The following is a 24,151-nucleotide window of genomic DNA, read 5'->3' as shown; positions in this document are numbered from 1 at the left end:
TCGCATTTGGGGTTCTTCTTTTATTTTGTTTCCCTAGTCGGACCTTGATTGTATCTGGTTGATGTAATGCTTTATTCCGGTATTTGTGTGAAGTGGCGATTGTAAGCCAACTATGTATCTCTTTTCCCTTAATGTATTACATGAGTTGTTTGCGAAGATTACCTCACTTGCGACATTGCTTTCAATGCGGTTATGCCTCTAAGTCGTGCTTCGACATGTGGGAGATATAACCGCATCGAGGGCGTAACACAAGCTTCCTCACTTTCAGCTCTAAAATCATTCATTGCAATATTAAATTGTGTTCATTGTAGGCATAGCTAGCATTATCCATGCACTTCTTAAGATCTTCACCCCTAAACCCAGCATTTTGGAAATTTACATATAAATGTCTAAGGCAGAATCTTTGGTTGCAATTTGGAAACACATCATTCACTGCATTCAGTAACCCCTGACACAAACAATTTAACAAGTCTAAGCTACAAGCTAAAGAAATATGCACCAATGAAACTCCAATCTACTGTAAACACTTGTGCAAAACAGAATGAAATATGCAAACACGTACCTTTTGTCTATCTGACATTATAGTATAAGGTCCAAACTTGCCCACTTCTCCCCTAGGCAAATTTTCAGTTGGTGTAGAAACCAACACCAACTAGGTGTGTCCTCTTGTCCAACTATGCCAAATGTCAATGGATATATGTTGTTGTTGCCATCTCTACTAGTGGCAGCAAGGAGTTGAGCACCTGTAGTGAGCTTAGTGAAGCATCCATCAACACCTGCATAATCAACATTTCCAAACATTAAATACATTCAAGTGAGATACAATATGGAGTACTCTACAATATGTAAATGGTGCACAAGGTTCAGGAACTAACCAATGAATGGCCTACACCCATTGAGAAACCCCTCCCTTGCTCCATTCATGCAAAAGAACATGGCATGGAATCTTGGGCCTAGGTGGGGTATTTTTGCATTTGGTACTAGAGTAACAGTAGTGACTATTACTCTACTCCTAGGGTTTGTGTCCATGCAAGTCTGATCATAGTCTTTAAGCCTAGGATATTGCTTCTTGTGATCTCCTAACACAGCTTCAATAGCTATGTTCTTTGCCCTATATGCCATGCACTTGGGCACATCTACACCATATTTTTCCATGCATGCATCAATTATAGTCTGAATACCAGTAGTTATATCAGATCTGAAGAGATGCTCATATTTCTGTGCTAGCCACTTAGCACTAACCCTGGTGGTCTCAGTAGTACTAGGGCAAGTGTGCTCTAGTCTCATCTTCTTAATTACAAAGGTTTTATCCCCTTTTATAACTGTTGCCACCATAAAGAACTGGCATTGTTTATTTGTACACTCAACAATTATCCTCTGATCTGGATACTTGAAATTCCTGGCCTGAGTGATGTGCAAATTCAACAAAGCATCTCTGAATTGATGATGATCCCTAAAACACAACTTTAGACGTAGTTGTTCATGTGGTTGCTCCATTTTCTCATTGTACCACTTCCTAGCAGGCCTTTTCTTTGCCCTACTCTTCCTTTTCTTTGATAGGACAAATGAGATTGGCTGAAAACCATCATCATCACTCTCCCTCAACAACCCCTTCTCTTCTTCATCTGATGATGGTCTGAAATCATGTTCAACCTCTGGTAGCTTACTGGAATGTGACCTAGTAGTTGGTCCTCTTCTAACTGGCAGCTTCTGCTTCTTTACATGTACAACTATATTTTGTTCTTCTTCTTCAAAAGTCCTATCTTCCTGTACCTCAAATGGGTCCTCAACTTCAGTGTCACCCTCATAATGCAACACTGGTTCCTCATCTGATTGCTCATCATCTGATTCTTCCTCTCGTACTTCTAACTCTCTCTGTCTCTTCCCCTCTTCCACCTCTACATCTTCATCATCACAGATATAATTAGGATCACTTCCAATTTGACCATCCTCATTAGAGGCAGAAGCATCATTGTCCTCATATACCTCATATCCTTGATATCCCTCTTCTTCTTCTTCCAAAATAGCTTTCAACTTGGCATTTGCATTCCTGCTTTCTTGTGTGCAACCACCAGGAGGATGCGGTGTGCTAGAGCTGCTACATTGACTCTCAAAAACTACTCCTTGTTGATCAACAGTTAAGACAGGAGGCTCACTCAGATCATAAACAACAGGCTCTTGGTACACAATAGTGGACAAATCTGGCCTTTCACATTGATGCAACTCAAAATCTCTATCAGGGGGTGGACAAGCCCTAACTAGCAAATTAAGCTCCAATTTGTCCTGGATCTTCCTCTTTATCATTTGTAATTCGGCATGACTGTCTACTAAATCAAGCCCTTTCTCTCCTAAAGATGGATTTTCAATGTGATACAAACAATCATATGCATTAAATCATTGGGTTTCCATCACTGCAACCAAATTCAGATAAGTAATATCTGAACTACAAAGCTTCATCTCCAATGGTTCTCTTGCATCAAAATGGATCCTTACTTGCCAAATGTCTTCATCCAAACTACAAAACAAATTCAATTTCATGTATTCATTACCATAACTCTAAATTTGGAGAGCAATAGTACAATACAGGAAAATTTGAATTAACTTTCCTATAAGTCTCAAATTTACTATTACAATTACAGATGACAGAACATGAATCAATGTAGCTATGACCATTTCAGCACAATAGCAAATTCAAGGAAAAAGACAAGGACAGAATACTACAATTACTCAAACCCTAATCCCAAATTGTTACTGTAATTGAACTACTTTGATAGTGCACTACACTAGGTTACTAGGTTACTGTAATTGTCCTACAGTGCTCACAGAAGATGAACAAACCCTAATCCCCAACTGGATAAAGCAGAAGATGAACAAACCCTAAAAATCCCCAATTGGATAAATCAGAGGAGGAGGAGGAGGAGAAGGTACGTACAGCACGCCGCCGAGTCCATGCGTCAACTCATGGCTGCTGCTAGAGTTCGCCACCCACAGCTGCGCCAACCGCAACCGCTGCTCCATGGAGAGTAACAGCGACTCCTCCTCGTCGTCGCTCGAGTACGCGGAGCTGGAGTCGTCGCCGCCGTCGACGTCGACACCAGCCGGGCCGCCAGGCGGGCAAAACGGTAGGTCGCCGAGGACGACGATGCCCTCGCCGCCGCCTGCCAGAGTCGCCGACGCCATGGACTAGGGTTCGAGTCGAGGAGGAGGAGGGGAGGGGAATGGTGCGGTGGGGGACGAACCGGTGTGATCGGACGGGTTAGAGAGCGGCTTGTCCTAGTCAACGCGCGAGCACGCGCCGATTGGCCAGCTTGGCACCTGACGGGTGGGCCCGAGCTGTAGGATATACCGTCAATACGTATAAAACAACATTTTAGCCTTTTTGCAAAAACCTGGACCAATGTTGGTACTGACACGCAAAAATTAGCAATCGTGGTACCAATCTGCATGTGATGCCTCAATTATGGTACTTCCGTGCAATTAACTCCAACGGAAAGTATAGTACAAGTGTCACTCACACGTTATCGTCTTAGTTATGTCGGCAAGGATATATGTGCACACACAATGATGCAGAGGGCAGACTCATCCAGAACGGCCCATGTACTGCAAACTGTGTGTTAAACGTGGCGTAAAAGAGGGCTGCGCATGACTTTGCCAAGCTTGGCATTGCCTTGTCAAGATCACACCACAGTGATCTCGGAGCAAGATGTTCCAGCCTTGTGTTGCTGCAATAAGTTGTAGTGGGCGACACGCCCCAATCTGTTTCAAACTAAAGTTGGTGCTTTAGACCCTGTTTTTTTTTGGATTTTTCTTCTATTTTTACAGCCTTTTCATTTTCATTTTAATAAAAAAAGTCATAAAAGCTTCTAAATAGAGGTTTTTTGCTTAGACTTTTGACTTATAAATTAAAACTGTTACATGATGTTATAAGCCAAAAGCGGAAGCAAAAGGGACCTATTTAAAAGATTTTTTGGCTTTTTAGGCTGAAGCCCAAACAAACAGGGCCTTGATCTCCAAAATGCTATTCACGCGTCAACATGTTTCTCTTCACAGCAACCGTGGCACCACAACCCCCACAGGGCGTTAAATCAAATGTCACACAAGTCACCTCAAAAGTTGCAAATATTAAATACCGCAGATACAAAAGCACTACAACATCGGAAGGATTTTCACCGATTTTTTCGAACATGACAGACAGCACACATACTCTCATGCATTAAATGTTGATATATGTATATAAATACACAGATCTCGCGTAGTACATGCCATCCTTGAATTGGACGTAACGATTCAGAGGGGAAGTCCAGACAGTGCCGCATGGATACTCACTTCCTATTTCTTTCTCATTTGAAAAGGAGGAATGCAACCAAAAAAAAAGGGCAAGAAACAAACAAAAATAAGAACCTTCACCAGCCACTTGTACTGAACTCCTCAGCTACCACAGATGTATACACTATGAGAGCAGCTCCAGGTAAGAAATAAGTATGCAAAAAGAAAGGGTGTGATGGAATAAGCAAAGGGGACGTAGTTCTGAAACCCTAATCAGGAACTAGCATTAATCCATTTAGAAGGCCTCGCTTCCACGTATATGATTTCATCTGATACCGCTCCACCCCCACCCCACATGTGTAGCAGGAAATTAATCACATTTGATGTTTCTGTAGATTCTCCTCACGAAAAGAGTTGACCCTACATAGCCAATAGCACCTGAATCACCAAAATAGATGTCAGAACATCAAGGTGGTCTTTAAACATTGCAATGTATAGCAATCATTAGTGCTAAAGAGTGCTTACCGCAAAGTATTCCCAGACCAAGACAGAACATCAATGTGTAGCCAAAGTAGAAACTTGTCTGGAAAAAGCCGGACATCTTTGTCTTCACATGATAGTAGTAGATGGAGTACAGGTACACATATAGCGCTGTTGATGCAGCTGAGAAAAACGAGGTCCATTGCCAATGATAGTTCTCAGCATTCAGCAAGAAATAAGTACCGACAATTGTGACACAGATTGTAACTATTAGAAGAATGACAAAGACCAGCAACATGAAGCCGTAAACATAATACACCTGCCAAGAGCCAAATAACATTGCATAATCAGATGCTCATATAATGGAAATTGCAGGAAGGTGCTTCAGAATAAGGCATGGACAAATGTAACATGAAGCAACGACAATAAAATCGTTTCCGCACTATGATAAGTGGCTAACATGATTTTGATGATTAAAAAATAGTATTTTGTACAAAATGTCTACAATGATTTCCTTGTTTACCTTGTAGTTCCAGAATGATGTGAACACAAAGTACATCTCGATGAAGATGCTGCCAAAGGGAAGCAGCCCACCCATCAATGAGATGACAGAAGGTGTAAGGTACCACTTCCTCTCGGGAATAGGCCGGGGAATAGTCTTTACTCGGCAGGGATTGTTAGGAGCCCCACTCCAGTTTCTACCAACGACCGTTCCCAAAAGCACCAGTGGAAAAGATATGAAAGCCCAAAGGACAAACATGACAACCATTGTACCAAATGGTATTGCCGCTAATGACCCATAGAAGATTGCAATTGTATTCAGTGCAAAGCCAATTGCAAAGTGCAAGAATGGAAAGAGGGATGCTGTAAGGATCATAGCCTTTATCCAGTTTTTACCTGCCATGGAATCAAGTCATGAAGTGAGAAAATCAAATATAAACTCTAGAATCTTCTACAAAAGAGTTAGATGCGATGATAACATGATGAAACTAGAAAGACAATACAAATACTGTTAGTCTAAGAAAGAAACAAAATCGTGCAACTTGTCAACAAGTGAAGGACCATACCGCCATTCCTCGAGTACAAACCAGCACTAACATATCCAGAAATAAAAGATGTAAGAGCATAGCACACGATGAAGGTTGTGATGATAGCCCCTCGCCTGAGAAACATTGGCATGTAAGTTAGAGAATAGGAATCGTATGCTCAACATGCAAGAAAGAACCATGCTCCATGCTAAAAACAACAAAAGGCTTTTTGTAACACAGCATAGGTTTTTTGACATTTCAGGATTTGTTCACTTCCCTGTACCCTACCTCCATGGGATCTGTGCATCTCAACAGAAGGACATAATACCGCCACTCCAATTTGCAAAACTGAATACAAGGTAACTTTCAGATAACCAAAAGCAGGATTTATTTTCCTGAACTATTATAGTGTGTCTAGAGGAGAAAGGAGAAATAGACACTATGTTATACTCCCTCCGTTCCAAAATAAGTGACTCAACTTTGTACTAGTTTTTATCCAAAAGGTTCACGTCCAAGCAGAAAGAGAACAGGTAACTGCAACTGGCAGGAGGTTTAGGCGCCACTGTGGTGTTGCGGTAGGGCAAAACAGTATAACAAGATGAAGGGAGGGGCGTAGGCTAGGACGGGTCACGGGAAGCACCAAAGATATGGAAAAAGAGACATTTGTAACCATTGACTTGAATGGATAAGCCATTGTCCTATCCTTTATGTATGACCAGCCTACCACGTATGTCCGAATTTATCTCATCATCCTAATTTAACTTGAATATTACCTTTTAATAAAGACCAAACCATCTACAACACTTCATGTGTTGCCACCGATGCATGTGGCCAACAACGGCGGTAGCGTTGGCCCACATGACACAAAATTTACTTTCTGTGCTTAAAGCCTTTCAGTGTCAAACAAGTTGGGGTAGGCTAGAGTTGAAACCCATAAGATATCGAAACCAAGTCATGGTTCTGGCACGTGGATAGCTAACTTCCACGCACCCCTGTCCATGGCTAGTTCTTTGGTGATATCCCAGTCATTCAGATCTCTCTTTTACGGACTCCTCCGATGTCAAGTTTGGTCTACCCCGACCTCTCTTGACATTATCAAAGCGTTTTAACCGTCCGCTCTGCGTTGGCGCTTTTGAGGGCCTGCGTTGTATATGCCCAAACCGTCTCAAGCGATGTTGGACAAGCTTCTCCTTTACCCTGGCTTGGGACCAGCTATGTTATTAATCCCTTATTTCAAGTTAAGTGAAACCCAAGGACAATAAATTGTATTGCCAATCCCACATCCTCCAACTATAAGATGCTCAGCGATGCTCACTGATACTTAAGTGAGTACTTTACGCATGCAGGTTTTTAGATGCTCAAATAGGATTACAAAACAAAACAGTGAATACTATCTTGAACAAGTGTTATTTGCAATAAGGAACAGATCAGTGACAATTTTCAGTACCAGCGGCAAACAAAGAGAAATGCAATGGTAGAGACTAGAATCTTCTTCAGTCCATCAATAATGCTTCCTAATCAATATATTATATGTAATACATTTTTTTTATTTGCACATGTAATAGTTAAGAAGTCGGTGGTCATTTTTTTTCTCATCGATTTTTGAATAGTTTATTCAGGTAAAAATAAATTTAACTAGAAGAGATCAAAATTCAATCTAGCAGGTACGAGAATGTTGTCAGCATTTGAAAATAGACACGACACTACATTCCCACATTCCTATCCAGGGATCATCATAAAAAATGGTGGAAACAGGCAGATGCCAGCAATTTACATTGATCTTGAGCCAACTTTTTTGTTTAAGTTACTGTATTTACAGAATGATACTTCATAATCGCAAATTCGCAAATGATTGGCAGTAAAGATTTTCTAAGAAAAGTACAGGATCTGGAAGGCTCCTCGCGAGTTCCTCACGAACAAGTTATGTTCTGGTACTCTGAACGCTGGTCCAGCTCATTTTCAAATATTCCTGCCCTTCATTCATCTTTTTACGTATTATTAATAGGGTCGACCATGCCACTTTTTTAGCTTGTCATGTATTTCAAGCCAAGTGTTCTGCATGCAAGGCAAGAAAGAAAGGAGATGAAAAGTATGTGTATGATTTTGAGCATACCCAACATATAACATGCCAACGATGGCCAATACAATCACAAGTAGGATAAGAGCTGCCAGCTGGGTGCCGATACCGACAAGAGCAGAAAGAAGTGTCAAGCTTCTAGGAGGACGAAATACATCACCATGGACAAGTTTCCACCCAGATTCCTCATTAACATCTCTCTCCTAATAAAGCAAAGTCGTGAGTTCAGGCAACAGTTGAGTGGCAGTGGATAAAAACCAAGAGAGTTAATTTGGTTGGAATATTATTCAAGTGCGGCAAAATAGGCACCAGAATTCAGATGCTCACCAGTGACTCTAGATCATCATCATCACGAGCATATTTTGCATAATCATTTCTCAGTGTTCGCATCAATATCATTGAAACCAAACCAGTGAGAAAAATAACCATCATGAAAGAATTGAAAATGGAGAACCAGTGAATCTGAACATGAAAATTTAGAAATAATTTAGAACCTTCCAATGGTTAGTTCAAAGGGGAGATGCGGTTCGCTATTGTTGAATTGAAGGGTTATTCCCATTAGCAGGGAGAGGGTTGTGTGCTACGCATACTGGATTCTTTTTCCAAAAAGCAATCATTACCATTTACCTGGTGTTCAAAGAAAGGATAGTCCAGGTAAACTTCAAAACGGCGTGCAAATGAAACATCTGTTGGTACCCACTTCACTGAATATGTCAAGTCCAACTTCTTGCCAGCGTCAAGGAGCTTAGGAGACTCTTGGGTGAGATTAACATGAATTATCTACAAAATCAAATCAGATCCACTTATATATTCATGTTCAAATATCTACAAAAATAAAATCAGATTCATTTATGACTTGTCCAAATTATGTGTTAATGTTCTGAATCAATGGAAGATACATACCCTGTTATCATTGTACTTTACAAGAATGTTCTTGTGCGTGTAAAGATAGTGCTTGTTTTCACTGTTTTTGTCAGTCTCTCCAACAAATCCTGTCAAAGCATATAACAACTGTCTTGTTAGGCAAAAGAAACAAAGATAAAGAATAGCAAAGAAAATACTAAGTTGACAGGAACATACCCCAAAGAGGCAGATCATCTAGGTGCATGGTGCCACAAGCAATGCAAAATCCAGTGAAAAATGTTAGAAACAAGAAATATGCCTAAATCAGCGTAATACAACAAAATGTAATGCATCACATATTAATCCACATACCTATGAAAAATTCAAACCAGTACGAGCTTTCAATGGCATCAGCAAATTGTTGAACCTTCTTGGAATCTAGTTCCAGTGTGCAAATGGATCCCCTTTCCACATTTCCTAAAGCAAAGGCAACATAACATTTATATAATTAATAAGACAAACAAATGCATATGTCGACATTCAGTAAATCACAAATAAATACAAGGATGGTCTGAGATTAACAAGAACATACTTAAGAACTTTATGTCAAGCTGACTATCAATCAACTCATTCCCACCCAGGACTTCTCCAAGACCACCCCACTTATGCCCAGGGTTCTCAGATGGTTGACAAAATGGGAGGCTGTGATAATTGTAAGTTTCTTGAGGATTATTGTAAGGTCCAACTTTATTCACCCAGAGCTTAACTGAATCTCCAGCTTTGTACTGCATATAAGAAACATAAAGCAGATGAGAACTTCCAGCCAGACGAAATGCTCATAGCACATGGTATTAAGAATAATTAATTTAGAAAGAAAGCATTGTTGAAGATAATACCGAATGAAACAAATGTATGATGTAAATCTGCAAAACATTAGTGATTGGGGGTTGATGATGGCTAACGCTAAGGTACATTATGGAGAGAAGAAAAAAGCCATGGGATCTCTTTCGTCATTACTCAGTCCTAAGTTACGAAAGCATTTTCTTAATTTTCATATAAGCACTCAAGTTTGATCAACTAAAATATTCCAGTCACTAATACTCCAGTCAAGTAAGTCCTCCTATATAAGACAGTATATGTATCAATTATTAATCGAATAATAAGAGATTAGTTTATTGATCCATTATCTATCTCATTCCTTCTCCCTAACATATGTTCTACTCCCAATCCCCTGCACCGTGCCATCCGTCCATCTTCATGGCAGTAGCTACCTATGTTATTCCAGGCTACATGTCAATGAGGCATGGGGTAACATTTCCACTGACATGTGGGCCATTAGGCTAAATGTCAGACTATCAGTGAGGCATGGAGTTGTATTTTGAGAAATGCCAATCTTAGTAGTGGCAAGCTATATCCAAATTAATCTATATCAAGAAACCAATATACAACCTATCTCTAAAATAAATATATAACCGTCAGCAGTGCAATTGACTTTCTTTAATGTTCAAATATGATTGCAAGGACAGAGCACATGAGTTGCAGCATCACGCACGATCAAGACCATTGGCAAGGAATTATTATCCTAGTTGCATGGACAACTGAATGTCTCATACTCCCATTTATTTCACCAAATTGAAGATCACGATGACAGATGCATGAAAGCTAGAATGCAGAATATTATCCTACTAAAAGTTATTTGACAATTTTCATGATTAACCAAATCAAATCAATTCATATTGATCACAAGGAAACAAATGAATAGAAAAAAAAGATGCACACATAGATTTGACAAGAGAGTATGCTCTTGCTGCTCACTCCTTGGATTATAGCCTGCTATTTTCAACCACCAAGTGCACGCAAAACAAGTTATAGAACATTTGTATGCAAGACAAGACCAAAATGTCAGCACCTCTCTATGAACCAAACAGTAACAATATCCTGAATCTAATAAGTAGAAACCACAATGCAGCCTTCACTACATCTACAGGAACATACACTGCAGCCTCGAAGTACCTGGATGTACGCGAATTTCCTCCGATCAACATCAAGTTATTATATACCTAAGTTCAGAGTATCAGGCACCACCACTGGTACCATTCCGATCAGGTCCCGCACAGATCGAACTCATTTGGAGCACTAACCCTGTAGCACTTTATATTGTTTCCACCACCGTAAGCTAAGCTATGATGAATCATCCGAAGATTTAAAACCTCCTCCGTCGTTGAACACCAAGATTCTCGCGTCACATCAGCCACAACCTCCAGACAACCGAACTGCACTAAGAGCTCTAGGAACTAAAACCTCAGGACGCGAGAGCTGGAGAGACCAGCGCGAGATCGCGCCGATGGGCAACCAGATCTGACGCCACAGAATGGGAGCAACTAGAGCGAACAAACTGAGGGGGGCAACAAAAGGTCTTAGATCCAAGGGAAGATAAGGCGGGGCTGAGCAGCGCACCTTGTGGTCAGACTCTGAGGCGGACGCGCGGAGCGGAGAAGCGAAGGCGAAGACGGCGGTGAGTGCGAGGAGGAGGACGAGGCGTCTGCGGCCGCCGCCGCGGGAGGAGGGGAGCATTCCGCCGGCGGCGAGATCTGAGGATGAAGAGGAGGCGGTCGCGAGCCTTCGGTCGGGTTGGCCCGAGAGAGCTGCCGCCTCGCGATTTCACTGCGGTTTTGGACGGTCTCTGATCTATCTGGGATCTATTGGCGTTGACTCTTTGATAAACAAATGGGCAGAACAGGCAAATTCAGTGATTCTATGTCTTCCTAAAAAAAAGTGATTCTATTCAAAAGAAATTCTTTTTCAGGAAATTACTAGCAAGATAGATCAATGGTACTTTCTCCGTGTCAAAATAAGTAACTTCGAGTACATCGAACATAAGTGATGCAAGAATTTTGTTGATTCATTAATAGTTTAATATCCTAAACTAAGAAGTCATACGGCTTAAAAAATAAGCTGCCTCTCCTCGGCTTAAAGAATAAGCCGCCTCTAAAATTTGTTGAGACTTCTAAATTAGTTATTACATAACTAGTTTAGAAGCCCCGATGAATAAGAGAGGCGGCTTATGAGAAAAGCTGAGGAGGAGACGGCTTATTTTTTAAGCTGCCAAAAAAACTGGCCCATAGTGTGATCCGTCCTTCTCCTTTCTACTCACAAGATTGTCAGTCTTCAAGAAATTGAATATGGCTCCATTGCAAAGCAAGCGATGGCCCCTCGATTGATTAATAACAGATCCTCTTTAAGAGTATTATATCAGTAAAACAATTGACCACAAGAGGTGAAAATTATGCCACTCATGTGATCACTAAATATCATCCCCAAGCTTGCTTGCTCTGGCACCACGGGAAAAACCCTAGCCGCACCGCCAGGGACTACTATTGGTGCTAAAACAGGCGGATCTCGATAGGGGGTCCTAATTGGCGATCTAAGTAAGATATTAACAAGAGAAAGTAGGGACACGGTCTTTTATCCAGGTTCGGGCCATCTCGAGGAGGTAAAACCCTACAACCTGCTTTTTGATATATTGATTGTGATGGAGTACGGAATACAGTATGATCTACCTTGAGATCGTATGAACGAGTTCTAGGTTCTACACGTCTCAAAAGCCTCTCTATAGACTAAACCTATGGCTTATATAGGCACCGGAGGTGGGTCCTCGGCGTGACCCATTCATCAGTCGTTGGTAGGTCCTCGGCGTGACCCATTCATCAGTCGTTGGTAGGTCCTCGGCTCGTCCCATAAGTGGCGGGCCGACGCGGTAAGCACCCCCTAGTCCAGGACACCATCAGTAGCCCCTGAACTAGTCTTCAAGCTGAGGGCATAGGACATCTTCTTCGGGATAATTTTATAATTTCAAGTCTTCGGCTTTGTAGACGAGTTTCATCCTCCACATCGGCTCCCGATTTCGAGGATATGCTCGGCTCCAAGGTCTTCTTGGCTCTTCCAATTGCGACCATGTGTTTTTCATGATAATCTTCCCCTGATAACAAGGGATGTCTTTTAACAAGACCCCTCCCCTCTCGGCACTATTTATTTTTTAGCAGGGCCGAGGTCTTTTTTAAACTTAGCCATGAAGGCTTACTGCGAGAGGTGGGTCAAACCCTAATAGTTTTTTCGGCCGAGAACTGAAGCTTCATCTCCCGTGGCAGGGTCAGGCCGTCTCGTCAATAGCCATTATTATGCGTATCATACCCTAAGGCCGTTTCTATTGGCACATCCTGTCAATAAAGAGACTGTGCTTCCCTATTTCCAGCGGTGTCATCAATGAACATGCCTTAATCTCTGTGTGCACATACTGCACGATGCATTGGGGCGACCCCTGTCCTTTTGACTGTCATATAAAAAAAGGGAGAAGCAGTAAATTGATTTTACCCATGCTCTCATCTCTTGTTCCGGCGCCAAGAACCTACCGCAAGCCCAGGTGCTTCGAGATCTGCTTCTAGTTTCTGCTCTTTTCCCTTCTCTTCACATCGCACGAGATGGCCGGCAAAGGGAATGATACCGAGGCCAAGGACACCGGCAAGGGGGGGCGATGGCTGCATTCTACGGTCATCACTAGCATCATCTCAAAGCTCAAGGCCGATGGGTATCTTCCCATGTTGGTCAGGTGTCGATCTCCCATAGAGGAGGGTGCAAGCCGCTCGGCTTCCGCCATCCCCACTCCCCGCAAAGGGGAGCGGGTGATTTTTGTTTTCCACCTCATCCAAGGTCTGGTTTTCCCCTTCGTCCCTTCGTTCGGGGCCTCATCTTCTACTACATGCTTGATTTCCATCATATGGCCCCGAATTCCATTCTCCACATAGCCACTTTTGTGATCTTTTGTGAAGCCTTCCTTCGCATTGAGCCCCACTTCAGGCTATGGCTGAAGGTGTTCTGTGTCAAGCTGGATAGCAGCGGCTCCCATCTCGGAGAGTGCGTCGGAGCTGTGACCAGCAAGCTCACCAATGTGATTGGCCGGAGGGCACCTTCATCGAAACGGTGAAGCTTTGGCAACAAGAATGGTTTTACGTGGCGGGTCCATCTGTATGAATCCATGGAGGGACCCCCATCTTCTTAGTGGAACCACCGAGGAGGTTGGCCTATTGGATAGACAAGAACCTCAACTGGGGGGCCCAAAGGAGGTGAAGGCACTTCAGTGTAAGCTTAAGGCTGTGGTTGGCGAGGGCATCAACCTAGTGGAAATGGTCCAAGTGATGCTCCATCGTTGGATCCTTCCTCTCCAAGGACGAGCTACTCCGATGTGGGAGCTCAAGCCAGAGGATGACGCGGTGATCCAGGGATTCTTTCAAGAAGAGGACCTCGACGGGATGTGGAATCTCTTGTTCAAGCCCAAGAAGAACTCCTTCCCCTCCAGGGCCAAGGCATCGGTCTAAGCCATGCCATCCCTGTCATCGAGGTAACTTTTCCTCTCTCAGCTTACTAAGTGTATCTTCCTGTCATACTTTTTCCTGGGCAGCAGTTAAATGTATGTTGTTTACGCATGTTTGGCGTGTGCGGGCCTAGAAGATGAAGTCCTTGGTGTTGGGGAACACAACAATTTCAAAAAAATTCCTACGCACATGCAAGATCCATATAGGTGATGCATTGCAATGAGAGGGGAGAGTGTTGTCCACGTACCCTCGTAGACCATAAGCGGAAGCGTTATGACAACCTGGTTGATGTAGTCATACGTCTTCACGATCCGACCGATCCTATCACCGAAGATACGGCACCTCTGTGATCTGCACACGTTCAGCTCGGTGACGTCCCACGAACTCTAGATCCAGCTGAGTGTCGAGGGAGAGCTTCGTCAGCACGACGGCGTGATGACGGTGATGATGAAGTTACCGACGCAGGGCTTCGCCTAAGCACTACAACGATATGACCGAGGTGGAAATATGTGGAGGGGGCACCGCACACGGCTAAGAGATCAACTTGTGTGTCTATGGGGTGCCCCCTCCCCCGTATATAAAGGAGTGGAGGAGGGGAGGGCCGGCCCTCTCTATGGCGCGCCCTAGGGGGGGTCCTACTCCCACCGGGAGTAGGATTCCCCCCTTCCCTAGTTGGAGTAGGAGAGAAGGAAGGGGGAGACAGAGGGAAGGAAGGGGGGCCGGCCCCCCACCCAATTCGTATTGGGCTAGGAGGGCTCCACCTTGGCCTTTGATGACCCACAAGTATAGGGGATCTATCATAGTCCTTTCGATAAGTAAGAGTATCGAACCCAACGAGGAGCAGAAGGAAATGATAAGCGGTTTCCAGTAAGGTATTCTCTGCAAGTACTGAAATAAGTGGTAACAGATAGTTTTGTGATAGGATAATTTGTAACGAGCAACAAGTAACAAAAGTAAATAAGTGCAGCAAGGTGGCCCAATCCTTTTTGTAGCAAAGGACAAGCCTGGACAAACTCTTATATAGAGAAAAGCGCTCCCGAGGACACATGGGAATATCATCAAGCTAGTTTTCATCACGCTCATATGATTCGCGTTCGGTACTTTGATAATTTGGTACGTGGGTGGATCGGTGCTAGGGTATTGTCCTTACTTGGACAAGCGTCCCACTTATGATTAACCTCTATTGCAAGCATCCACAACTACAACAAAAGTATTAAGGTAAACCTAACCATAGCATGAAACATATGGATCCAAATCAGCCCCTTACGAAGCAACGCATAAACTAGGGTTTAAGCTTCTGTCACTCTAGCAACCCATCATCTACTTATTACTTCCCAATGCCTTCCTCTAGGCCCAAAATAATGGTGAAGTGTCATGTAGTCGATGTTCACATAACACCACTAGAGGAGAGACAACATACATCTTATCCAAATATCGAACGAATACCAAATTCACATGACTACTAATAGCAAGACTTGTCCTATGTCCTCAGGAACAACCGTAACTACTCACAAAGCATAAACATGTTCATAATCAGAGGGGTATTAATATGCATATAGGATCTGAACATATGATCTTCCACCAATTAAACCAACTAGCATCAACTACAAGGAGTAATTAACACTACTAGCAACCTACTAGCACAAATCCTGGACTTGGAGACAAGAATTGAATACAAGAGATGAACTAGAGTTTTGAGAGGAGATGGTGCTAATGAAGATGTTGATGGAGATTGCCCTCTCCCGATGAGAGGAGCGTTGGTGATGACGATGGCGATGATTTCCCCCTCCCGGAGGGAAGTTTCCCCGGCAGAACAGCTCCGCCAGAGCCCTAGATTGGTTCCGCCAAGGTTCCGCCTCGTGGCGGCGGAGTTTCGTCCGAGAAGATGGCTTTTGATTTTTTTTCCTCATCGAAAGACTCCATATAGCAGAAGATGGCCACCGGAGGGCCACCAGGGGGCCCACGAGGTAGGGGCGCGCCCAGGGGGGTAGGGCGCCCCCCCACCCTCGTGGGCAGGGTGTGGCCCCCCTGGTGAATCTCTTCCGCTGGGTATTCTTTATATATTCTGAAAACGTCTTCCGTGAAGTTTCAGGACTTTTGGAGCTGTGCAGAATAGGTCTCTAATATTTGCTCCTTTTCTAGCCCAGAATCCCAGCTGTCGGCATTCTCCCTCTTCATGTAAACCTTGTAAAATAAGAGAAAATAGGCATAAGTATTGTGACATAATGTGTAATAACAGCCCATAATGCAATAAGTATCGATATAAAAGCATGATGCAAAATGGACGTATCAACTCCCCCAAGCTTATACCTCGCTTGTCCTTAAGCGAAAAGCCGAAATCGAAAAATATGTCCACATGTTTAGAGATAGAGGTGTCGATAAAAATAAAATACGGACATGAGGGCATCATGATCATTCATAGAACAACAACTTATATAATTCTTGTCATATGATTTCTTATGCTAGAGTAATAATTCAATCACAATTTCAAGTATGAATCGTAAACTTCATTGAAAACTAACAAACTATGATCTCAGTCATTGGAGCAATTGCAATTTATCATAACAAAGGAAAGAGTCAATGTATAAGAGCTTTTTAGCAAGTCCACATACTCAACTATCATATAGTGTTTCACAATTGCTGACACTCACGCAATACTTATGGGTATGGAGTTTTGATCAAACACAGAGAAAGATAGGGGCTTATAGTTTTGCCTCCCAACGTTTTACCTCAAGGGTAATGTCAACGGTAATAGTTCATAAAAACTCACATCCAGTTAGCCATATATACCAGGATCTTTCCAACATACTGTGCTTGCCAGAGGATAAAATGTAAAAAGGAAGGGTGAAGATCACCATGACTCTTATGCAATGTAGGAGATAAAAGTAAAAGATAAGCCCTTCGTAGAGGGAAGCAGAGGTTGTCATGCGCTTTTATGGTTGGATGCACAAAATCTTAATGCGAAAGAACATCACTTTATATTGCCACTTGTGATATGGACCTTTATTATGCGGTCTGTCGCTTTTATTTCTTTCACATCACACGATCGTATAAAGTTTATTTTCTCCCACACTAATAAGTCATACATATTTAGAGAGCAATTTTTGTTGCTTTGCACCGATGACAACTTACTTGGAGGATCTTACTCAATCCATAGGTAGGTATGGTGGACTCTCATGGCAAGACTGGTTTAAGGGTATTTGGAAGCACAAGTAGTATCTCTACTTGGTGCGATGAATTTGGCTAGCATGAGGGAGAAAGGCAAGCTCAACCATGTTGGCTGATCCATGACAATATAATTTATCTCAGATGTAAGAAAACATAACCCATTATGTTGTCTTCCTTGTCCAACGTCAACTCTTTAGCATGTCATATTTTAATGAGTGCTCACAATCATAAAAGATGTCCAAGATAGTATATTTATATGTGAATACCTCTCTTTCTTTATTATTTCCTATTAATTGCAACGATGACCAAAACTATGTTTGTCAACTCTCAACAACTTTTATTCATCATACTTTTTCTATGTGAGCTCATTACTCTCCATAAGATTCACATGATCTCTTTGTTTCTTTTTATTTCTTTCTCTTTTCTTTTATTCCCTTAGGATCATGGAAAAATAATCGAGCCCTTGACTCAACACTAATCTTTATTATATAGCTCACAGACTCGATTACATAGAAGGATTATAAAGCAAAACTCGCGACTAGATCATAGTACTAAGAACTTTTATTCTACTAGATCAAGATATTACCAAAAGGATCGAACTAAGGAAAACGGTAAAGATAAAATTGATGGTGATACGATACCGGGGCACTCCCCCAAGCTTGGCAGTTGCCAAGGGGAGTGCCCATACCAGATACTCAATTCTTCTTTGTTGGTGGAGATGTTGGTGATTTTGTTGATGGTGTAGGCTTGTCGTCCTTCTTCCAAGGCATAGGCTCACCATCATAGAAGGATGACCGAGTCTCCTGAAACCTCAAATCTACAGCCAAACTCATCCTCTTGAATCTATATTTATACTCATAGTTTTGATTTTGCAGGTCATAGATTTGGGCTTGGAGGTGCTCGTTTTTCTCATGAAGCTTGAAGATGGCCTCCCCAATGTCCTTGACATCCAGCTTGTGGTTGTTGGTGAACTGATCATGATGTGATTGGAATTGAGTCCACGCTCCACCATCTCCTGACACTTGAAAACTTCTTGCTCCAATGCCTCGAGCCTTGCCTCCGTGCTTCCGGTCTTCCTTGGTCCCTCGGCATCGCGGATGTGCAACAACCCCTCATGCATCTCAATGGTTTGAGGGTGTTGCAGCACTTCTGCGAGGTAGGGGTTGATGACCTTCTCGAAGAACTGGTCCTTGGGGGCGCTTGAAGACGACATGACGATCTGGATCTGTTAGAAAAACAACTCGAAACTAAAACAGGAGATTTTTGCGTGATACGGGAGTCAAAACCTCTGGGAGATTATATAATGATTTTTTACCGACCAAAATACGTGTCATGTACGAAAACGGAGTCTGGAGAGCACACGAGGTGCCCACAAGGTAGGGGGCGCGCCCTCCACGCTCGTGGAGCCCTCGTGTCCTTCCCAGACTGCTTCTTATTTTTCTATTTTTCCAAATATTCCAAAACAGAGAAATATTGCCTTAAAAACTGTTTTGGAGTCGGTTTACTTACCGTACCACATACCTATTCCTTTTCGGAGTCTGAAACGTTCCGGAAAGTGTCCCTTATGTATTCCTTCGGGGTTACGGTTTCAATAATATTGGTTTCAACATTTATGGGATTACCTGAGATATAATGTTTGATTCTTTGACCATTCACCACCTTCGGATTTGTGCCTTCAAAGTTGTTGATTTTTATGGCACCGGAACAGTAGAACTCTTCAATAACGTAAGGACCTTCCCATTTAGAGAGAAGTTTTCCAGCAAAAAATCTTAAACGAGAGTTGTATAGCAATACATAATCACCTACGTTAAACTCACGCTTTTGTATCCTTTTGTCATGCCATCTTTTAACTTTTTTCTTTAAACAGCTTGGCATTTTCATAGGCTTGGGTTCTCCATTCATCAAGTGAGCTAATATCAAATAACCTCTTCTCACCGGCAAGTTTAAAATCGTAATTGAGCTCTTTAATAGCCCAATATGCCTTGTGTTCTAGTTTGAGAGGTAAGTGACATGCTTTTCCATAAACCATTTTATACGGAGACATACCCATAGGGTTTTTATATGCAGTTCTATAGGCCCATAATGCATCATCAAGTCTCTTGGACCAATTCTTTCTAGATCTATTAACAGTCTTTTGCAAAATTAATTTGAGCTCTCCATTACTCAATTCTACTTGACAACTAGACTGTGGGTGATAAGGAGATGCAATTCTATGATTAACATCATATTTAGCAAACATTTTACGGAAAGCACCGTGAATAAAATGTGAACCACCATCAGTCATTAAATATCTAGGGACTCCAAATTTTGGAAAAAATAACTTCTTTAAGCATTTTAATAGAAGTGTTATGATCAGCACTACTAGTTGGAATAGCTTCTACCCACTTAGTAACATAATCAACAACAACTAAAATATGTATATATCCATTAGAGGAAGGAAAGGGTCCCATATAGTCAAAGCCCCAAACATCAAATGGTTCAATAACGAGTGAATAATTCATAGGCATTTCTTGACGTCTACTAATATTACCAATTCTTTGACATTCATCACAAGATAAGACAAACTTATGGGCATCCTTGAAGAGAGTAGGCCAATAAAAACCGGATTGCAATACCTTATGTGCAGTTCTATCTCCAACATGGTGTCCTCCATAAGCTTCGGAGTGACACTTGCGTAGGATCTGTTCCTGTTCATGCTCAGGTACACAATGTTTAATAACACCATCTACTCCTTCTTTATAAATATGTGGGTCATCCCAAAAGTAATGCCTCAAATCATAGAAGAACTTTTTCTTTTGCTGGTATGTGAAACTAGGTGGTATAAACTTAGCAACAATGTAATTAGCATAATCAGCATACCATGGAGCAGTATGAGAAGCATTTATGACATTTAATTGCTCATCGGGAAAGCTATCATCAATAGGTAGTGGGTCATCAAGCACATTTTCTAACCTAGACAAGTTGTCTGCAACGGGGTTCTCAGCTCCCTTTCTATCAACAATATGTAAATCAAATTCTTGTAGCAAGAGAACCCATCTAATAAGTCTAGGTTTAGCATCTTTCTTTTCCATAAGATATTTAATAGCAGCATGATCAGTGTGAATAGTTACTTTAGAATCAACAATATAAGGTCTGAACTTATCACAAGCAAATACAACTGCTAAGAATTCTTTTTCAGTAGTAGCATAATTTCTTTGAGCATTGTCTAGGGTTTTACTAGCATATTGAATAACGTTTAATTTCTTATCAACTCTTTGCCCTAGAACAGCACCTACAGCATAATCACTAGCATCACACATAATTTCAAAAGGGTAAATTCCAATCAGGTGGCTGAACAATAGGTGCAGAGATCAATGCTTTCTTAAGTATTTCAAATGCTTCTACACAATCATCATCAAAGACAAATGGTATATCTTTTTGTAATAAATTAGTCAGAGGCCGAGAAATTTTTGAGAAGTCCTTAATGAACCTCCTATAAAATCTGGCGTGACCAAGGAAACTTCTTATACCTTTGATGTCCTTGGGGCATGGCATATTTTCAATAGCATCAACCTTGGCTTTATCAACCTCAATACCTCTTTCAGAAACTTTGCCCCAAGACAATACCTTCATTAACCATAAAGTGGCACTTTTCCCAATTCAAGACAAGATTAGTTTCTTCACATCTTTGCAGAACTCGATCAAGGTTGCTCAAGCAATCATCAAAAGAAGATCCATAGACGGAGAAATCGTCCATGAAAACCTCACAAATATTTTCACAAAAGTCAGAGAATATAGCCATCATGCATCTTTGAAAGGTAGCAGGTGCATTACATAGACCAAAAGGCATACGTCTATAAGCAAAAGTACCAAAAGGGCAAGTAAAAGTAGTCTTTGATTGATCTTTGGCTGACACGGGTATTTGAGAGAAACCAGAATAACCATCTAGAAAGCAAAAATGTGTATGTCTGGATAGTCTTTCTAGCATTTGATCGATAAAAGGTAAGGGGTAATGATCCTTTTTAGTTGCCTTATTTAATTTATGGAAATCAATTACCATCCTATAACCTATAATAATTCTTTGAGGAATTAATTCATCTTTATCATTAGGAATGATAGTAATACCTCCCTTCTTAGGGACACAATGGACAGGACTTACCCACTGACTATCAGCAACGGGATAGATTATACCTGCCTCAAGGAGCTTTAGTATTTCCTTTTTTACCACTACTTTCATTTTAGGATTCAGCCGTCGTTGATGATCACGAACTGGTTTAGCATCTTCTTCCAAATTAATTTTATGTTGACATAGAGTGGGACCAATGCCCTTAAGATCATCAAGAGTATACCCAATAGCATCATGGTGCTTCTTCAGAGTTTTCAATAATCTCTCTTCCTCATGCTCTGAAAGGTTAGCACTAATAATAACAGGATATATCTTTTTCTCATCAAGATAAGCATATTTAAGAGTATCAGGCAGCAGTTTAAGCTCAAACACGGGATCACCCTTGGGTGGAGGAGGATCCCCTAAGATTTCAACAGGCAAACTGTGTTTTAGAATAGGTTCCTGTTTAAAGAATACTTCATCTATTTCCCTTCTTTCATTCATAAACATATCATTTTCATGGTCTAGCAAATATTGTTCTAAAGGATCACTAGGAGGTACGGCAATAGAAGCAAGACCAATAATTTCATCCTTACTAGGTAATTCTTCTTCACGGTGTTGTCTACTAAATTTAGAGAAATTAAATTCATGAGTCATATCATCTAAACCGATAGTAACAACATCCCTTTTGCAATCTATGGTAGCATTAATAGTGTTCAAGAAGGGTCTACCAAATATAATGGGACAAAAGCTATCTTGTGGGGAACCAAGAACAAGAAAATCAGCAGGATATTTAGTTTTCCCACACAAGACTTCAACATCTCTAACAATTACCATTGGTGAAATAGTATCTCTATTGGCAAGTTTAATTGTGACATCAATATCTTCTAACTCAACAGGTGCAATATCATGCATAATTTCTCTATAAAGGCTAATAGGTATTGCACTAGCACTGGCACCCATATCACATAAGCCATGATAACAATGATCTCCTATTTTAACAGAAATAACAGGCATGCCTACCACTGGTCCAGGTTTATCTTTAGCACAAGGTTTAGCAATTCTAGCAGTTTCATTACAGAAATAGATAACATGCCCATCAATATTACCAGACAAGAGATCTTTAACAATAGCAATATTAGGTTCAACTTTAACTTGCTCAGGAGGTCTATATGTTTTAATATTGCTTTTACGAACCACAATTGAAGCTTTAGCATGATCCTTTATCCTAACAGGGAAAGGTGGTTTCTCAACATAAGCAGTAGGAACAATAGGATCAATATAAGTGACAATCTTTTCTTCAACTTTAATAGGTGCAGCTACTTTTACTTCTATGGGAGGATGATATTTAAACCACTTCTCCTTGGGGAGATCAACATAAGTAGCAAAAGATTCACAGAAAGAAGCTACTATCTCAGAGTCAAGTCCATATTTAGTGCTAAATTTACGGAAAACATCGGTATCCATAAAAGATTTAACGCAATCAAACTTAGGTGTCATACCTGACTCCTTACCTTCGTCGAGGTCCCAATCTTCAGAGTTGCGTTTAATTCTTTCCAATAAATCCCATTTGAATTCAATAGTCTTCATCATAAAAGAGCCAACACAAGAAGTATCGAGCATGGTGCGATTGTTATCAGAAAGCCGCGCATATAATTTTTGAATAATCATTTCTCTTGAGAGCTCGTGATTGGGGCATGAATATAACATTGATTTAAGCCCCCTGCAAGCTTGAGGGATGCTTTCTCCTTCGCGAGGCCAAAAATTATATATATAATTGCGATCATGATGAATAAGATGCATAGGATAAAACTTCTGATGAAATTCCAATTTCAATCGTTTGTAATTCCAAAACCCCATATCATCACATAGCCTATACCATGTTGATGCATCTCCCTTCAAAGATAAAGGTAAGACCTTCTTCTTAACAACATCTCCGGGTACACCTGCAAGCTTAAATAATCCACAAACCTCATCCACATATATTAGATGCTCATCAGGATGTTTTGTTACATCTCCTCAAAAGGGATTAGCTAGCAGTTTTTCTATCATACCCGAAGGAATTTCAAAGCAGACATTTTCATTTTCAGTAGGTTCAATAGGTTGAGGAGCAACTCTTTGCTCTCCTGGTCGTGGTGAAGATACCCCGAACAAGCCCCTTAGAGGATTACTTTCCATAGTAACAAGTGACAGTAAATTTCAGCACACTATATAAATTTTTCCTTACCAAATTCCACCTACCAAAGGCGCTTCACTCCCCGGCAACGGCGCCAGAAAAGAGTCTTGATGACCCACAAGTATAGGGGATCTATCATAGTCCTTTCGATAAGTAAGAGTGTCAAACCCAACGAGGAGCAGAAGGAAATGATAAGCGGTTTCCAGCAAGGTATTCTCTGCAAGTACTGAAATAAGTGGTAACAGATAGTTTTGTGATAGGATAATTTGTAACGAGCAACAAGTAACAAAAGTAAATAAGGTGCAGCAAGGTGGCCCAATCCTTTTTGTAGCAAAGGACAAGCCTGGACAAACTCTTATATAGAGAAAAGCGCTCCCGAGGACACATGGGAATATCATCAAGCTAGTTTTCATCACGCTCATATGATTCACGTTCGGTACTTTGATAATTTGGTACGTGGGTGGATCGGTGCTTGGGTACTGTCCTTACTTGGACAAGCGTCCCACTTATGATTAACCTCTATTGCAAGCATCCGCAACTACAACAAAAGTATTAAGGTAAACCTAACCATAGCATGAAACATATGGATCCAAATCAGCCCCTTACAAAGCAACACATAAACTAGGGTTTAAGCTTCTGTCACTCTAGCAACCCATCATC

The 24,151-nt window shown here is 41.4% G+C and overlaps 1 protein-coding gene across 1 annotated transcript; it reads right to left on the bottom strand.

The window, feature by feature from the left end:
* Nucleotides 1–4,190: 4,190 nt before the first annotated feature.
* LOC123102811 (transmembrane 9 superfamily member 1) lies at nt 4,191–11,431 on the bottom strand. The gene is made up of 12 exons (XM_044524245.1): nt 11,152–11,431; nt 9,287–9,479; nt 9,067–9,171; nt 8,932–8,949; nt 8,755–8,843; nt 8,479–8,631; nt 8,179–8,313; nt 7,888–8,054; nt 5,814–5,908; nt 5,270–5,643; nt 4,792–5,065; nt 4,191–4,704 (listed from the first exon to the last, which is right to left on the bottom strand). The coding sequence occupies exons 1-12, from the start codon at nt 11,266–11,268 to the stop codon at nt 4,637–4,639; spliced, it is 1,788 nt and encodes a 595-aa protein (XP_044380180.1). The 5' UTR covers nt 11,269–11,431; the 3' UTR covers nt 4,191–4,636.
* Between the last annotated feature and the right edge of the window lie 12,720 nt (nt 11,432–24,151).

The sequence above is a fragment of the Triticum aestivum genome, chromosome 5A (assembly GCF_018294505.1).
Source record: "Triticum aestivum cultivar Chinese Spring chromosome 5A, IWGSC CS RefSeq v2.1, whole genome shotgun sequence".
Lineage (NCBI taxonomy): Eukaryota > Viridiplantae > Streptophyta > Magnoliopsida > Poales > Poaceae > Triticum > Triticum aestivum.
Note: the sequence above shows the minus strand (reverse complement) of the source record. Positions and strands in the feature narration are given on the sequence as shown.